Source organism: Galleria mellonella, unplaced genomic scaffold, assembly GCF_026898425.1.
Source record: "Galleria mellonella isolate WM207_F2 unplaced genomic scaffold, CSIRO_AGI_GalMel_v1 utg21, whole genome shotgun sequence".
Taxonomy (NCBI): domain Eukaryota; kingdom Metazoa; phylum Arthropoda; class Insecta; order Lepidoptera; family Pyralidae; genus Galleria; species Galleria mellonella.
Window position 1 is genome coordinate 2,984,381 of NW_026442037.1, and position 4,245 is coordinate 2,988,625.

Sequence of the window (4,245 nt, forward strand, 5' to 3'; positions counted from 1 at the left end):
GCGACTTAGGAGGGCGAAGAATGGCCAGCAGCGCTCCTCTTAAAACATCTTCAAAGCCTAACTCGGGTTGCCAGTCGCCTGCCAAGTGTGTCAACTACTGGCAAAAGCCCCCAAGGAGAGGCTTATGTATATATACATAAGCCTTTGTATGTAATTTATTTGGAGTATATAGTCGTAAGTGTATACTTACATAAAAAATATTTAAACAAAATATAAATAAAAGATATACAACCTTATTTAACCAAGTTAAGAGATTCATTTGTGAATTTCAAAGTTGAAGAGCGAATCTTTAGAAAATGTGTCACACATTTTATAAATGAAGATGCACTGGGCCGTTCGAGACCGTTCGCTTGTCGCGCTCAGCAGACCACAATAATGGTGTTCCACAACACCATAGTCATTGTCACAGCCTCCGTTGCGTAGAGTAAGCGTATTAAAATGTTACAAATCCTTACACTAATGTACGCACTTGAGGTCGCAAGAGCCGACCTTGGTGGGACAGACCTGCAATTCCTTAACGAACTGCCTTTAGAAAAACTATTGGTTCTTAAGTCTTCTTTGCAAGAATTCGTCTCAGACACTTACCAGAACACTAGTACATCAACACCCTCGTATTTAGAGAGCTTCGGGGCACAAGCGATGGCTATAAAGGCGCCGCCGATAAAAAGAACAGACTACGAAGAAATGAGCAGCAAGAAAGACAGTAAAATTAGCAAAATCTTCTCTATGTCGGTGACAACATTGGCGTTCCTGGCTTTCGGTGGTTATTTACTGTGTTTGATTGTGCAAGCGGTTAGAGAGAAACAGAATTACGCACAGACCACGGCGGCGCCTGCGACATTCTTCGTGAGCGCGGGCATAAAGAAACGACCGCAGCAGTTTGTGTCATATGGAAGGAGGAAAAGGGAGAGCGGCAGGGACACAAGTTCGGAACTGGTGGATATTCCTTCTGAGCAACTGTTCAGTGCTTTGTTGCAGATCTGCGAAGGTTACGCCAAGTGGAGTGAGCGGTATGCTGATTCAGATACCTTGTATTGATGGTATTGTGTTTGACATGTTATGTGATTAATTTGATAACGTTTTTTATTTTATTTAAAATTGATATTTATTAAAAGTTTATTTATTTATTTATTTATTCATTACATTACTCTCTTATGGATTCATTATTATTACGTATGTAGATCATTACTACATAGTCGAATATAGAACAAATTGACACATATGTTTAACTTTTAAGCATTATAATGGGAGTGAGAAAGATAGATATTTACTAAAGTTATTTTTATTTTTTATATAGTTAGTATATTATAAATTACTACTATATATAAAATGGTAGTTCATTAAAAATTAATACTAGTTGAATTTATTGTCCTTCAAATAATTATCAGTATTTACAATATTAATGTATCATGGAATTCAGAATTAAAATATAGAATCATAGACTTCTTAATAATAGTCTGTGCTTCTTAGGTAGTTAATTACAATCAAAACTCTCTGACAATCTATTTTATAACCTTTTCTAATTGCTAATTATCATACTTTCTAACGAATTTAGATTTAAATTGTTCAGTTTTGCTCGTAAAGATCTTTGAAAAAATCTTTGTCTTTATATATTTATTCATAGGAAAACCAGGGTTACACTAGAGCAAATAGATACAGTTTAGTATAACAAAGTAAGCAACTAATAGGTTTTCACAAGTAGCAACAATATAGATAAAAGGCGCTGTGCACAAAGCAACAAAAATAGGAGTTAACAAAAAAAAAATACGAACAAACAAGAGGAATGAAAACAAAAAAAAATTATAAGTAAAATAAAAAGTAAAAATTAAATGTAAATATTATAATTTTAAATATAATTGGCTTTTCGAAGGATCGCCATGAGCAACACAGTGTGTTTTGCATTGTCCGCCATACTTTTCATGTCTATACTCGTGGTAGACAATCTTATGCTTTTTTTTTGTAAATGACTGTGAAATAATTTATTAACAAATAGCGTATAAGTAAAATAGTTTTTGTGTTAATTGATGTCCATAGAAGACCAATGGATCATATATATAGGTGACGGTTTTTACTTTACTTCAGAATCTTTGTAATACTTTATCATACTCTTTGCTCATTTTTCATTCCCAAGTCATACATAAGTGATATTCTGATAAATTGTTCTTCATAATAATGACCTTTGCAGTGCAGCGGTAGACGTGTAAGTTGCTTCTCGTTAACAAGTTTGCAAGTTAGATTCTCATTCGAGTCAAGTGAAATGAACTTTTCTGTTTTTTCTTTTTTTATGGGTGATATTGGAATGGTAACCCCGCCTGCGCTGGCGGGGCATCAGTGAGGGATGATATGGTATGAAGCAGGTCAGTTAGCTTATCGTGATGAATTCAACTAGAATTAACCACGTTGGGTCTACGATGGCACCAGGGTGAACCACGTGGAAGTTGATTTGATACGGTGTGTATTGCTTGTCAGTTAGACCCATTACTAACAATCCTTTTTTTTTTTTACAACACAGGGGGCAAACGAGCATGCGGCTCACCTGATGGTAAGTGACCACCGCCGCCCATGGTCACCCACAACACCAGAGGCATTGCAGGTGTGCTGCCGGCCTTTTAAAAAGGAATATACTCTTTTCTTGAAGGTTATGATGTCGTATTGGTTCGGAAACACTGCTGCTGGAAGTTGATTGCAAAGAGTGGTTGTGTAACAATCCTTTCCCCTCCTCCCACTTTTCTATGTTGGCTCAAGTCTACGTATTCAGAATTGTGTCCCCAAATATTTGTCACTTGGTTCCTCATAACACACGTCATAAATCTATTGATGTGATTGTATGGGAGTTAGGAGTATTATCATTACCATAATATTGTTCTTAAACATACACCATAAAAATTACACAATTTTATTTACATAATTATTCGATTTTATCAAGAATAAACCATATTACTATTTTCCATCGGACCGCCGCCAGCACTAAATACTGTTTACATTAAAAGCAGGAAGCCAGATTGCCTCGCAATATACAATCAGTACCTAAACGTTTTCAAACTGTCAAATAATCACGCTAACACCTAATAATAGACGAAACTTATCTTTAAAGATTCTATTGTATATTTCACTTATGTATGACTTTCTTCAAATCACCATCACTCGAAAATGAACCCTCAGTGGGAGAGATTTTAAAGTCTAATTCAGTACGAAGCAATTTAGTTTTTATGATATTTCAGAGTATTATATGTAAGCAGTTTTGTTTGTAAGAGATGGGTAATGAGGCCTTCTGTATTAGGTCTGTCATCGCGCTTGCTCTACTGTTTACAGGCCGGCTCCACCGCGGGCGGTTAGCGCAAATAACCGTGTTACGTTACATTTTAAAATAAGCAATATATCTCGTAGCACATAAGAAATTCTTAATTTGAATTGTAATATTGTTGATGAAGTGAACTTTGAAAATGTTACGTCTAATATAAAGGTGTTATCTAACGGTTATTTTTACATAATGTTGATGAAATATTTATTTTTACAAATACATGTAATTAATCTTTATTGAACCGGTGCAGATACGTGATGTTAAACTGGTGTATATGTTTATCGGGTATTATTGCTTAGTTCCTTATAGATATTTATAGATATTTCATGTATACTTTAGTAAACGTATTTAAAAACGGTTGGACCGATTTGGCTGGATTTGATTTGATTAAAGTTTATTTTTTTTTTTTTAAATATAAGGCGAAGAGATTTTGTTTACATAATTGTCCAAAATTATTTATTTTACACCTTAATGTACTATTTATAAAGTAATAAATACAGTTAACTTTAATGAGAAGTTTTACAAAAGGTAGCCTTATCGCTAAGCAATCTCTTCCAAACAATTACCTTATATTTTATTGATAGATGATCAACGTGTGTTGTTGATATGATGACTATGTATTAAACATCTTTTTCACAATTGTTTTATACTTGTCATGTGTAGTAAACAGCCACAGTTAGAATAAAACATTGTTTTATAAGTTTTTATACGTCTGATAAATAAAAATAATAATAATAAATAGAAAATAAAATTGTTTCTGTGTTATTTAATTAATTACAATGTACCATTGTAAGTACAACTTGCATCATTATTTTTTGTCAGTCTTAAATTAATTTTTTAATTAGATATTATGTTATGCTATCGATCTATAACGTTATTCGTAAATATCGACTTTCATAAAACAACAGAGCTGTGAGTACTTACTATTTGGTTTCACGTTTAAC

At 33.5% G+C, this 4,245-nt stretch overlaps 1 protein-coding gene across 1 annotated transcript; it reads left to right on the forward strand.

Moving 5' to 3' along the window:
* Nucleotides 1-438: 438 nt before the first annotated feature.
* LOC113512740 (uncharacterized) lies at nt 439-1,038 on the forward strand. The gene has a single exon (XM_026896653.1). The coding sequence runs from the start codon at nt 439-441 to the stop codon at nt 1,036-1,038; it is 600 nt and encodes a 199-aa protein (XP_026752454.1).
* Nucleotides 1,039-4,245: the final 3,207 nt, after the last annotated feature.

Excerpts from the sequence above, each read along its gene's own strand:
- LOC113512740 (XM_026896653.1), top strand. The coding sequence starts at position 439 with ATGTTACAAATCCTTACACTAATGTACGCACTTGAGGTCGCAAGAGCC.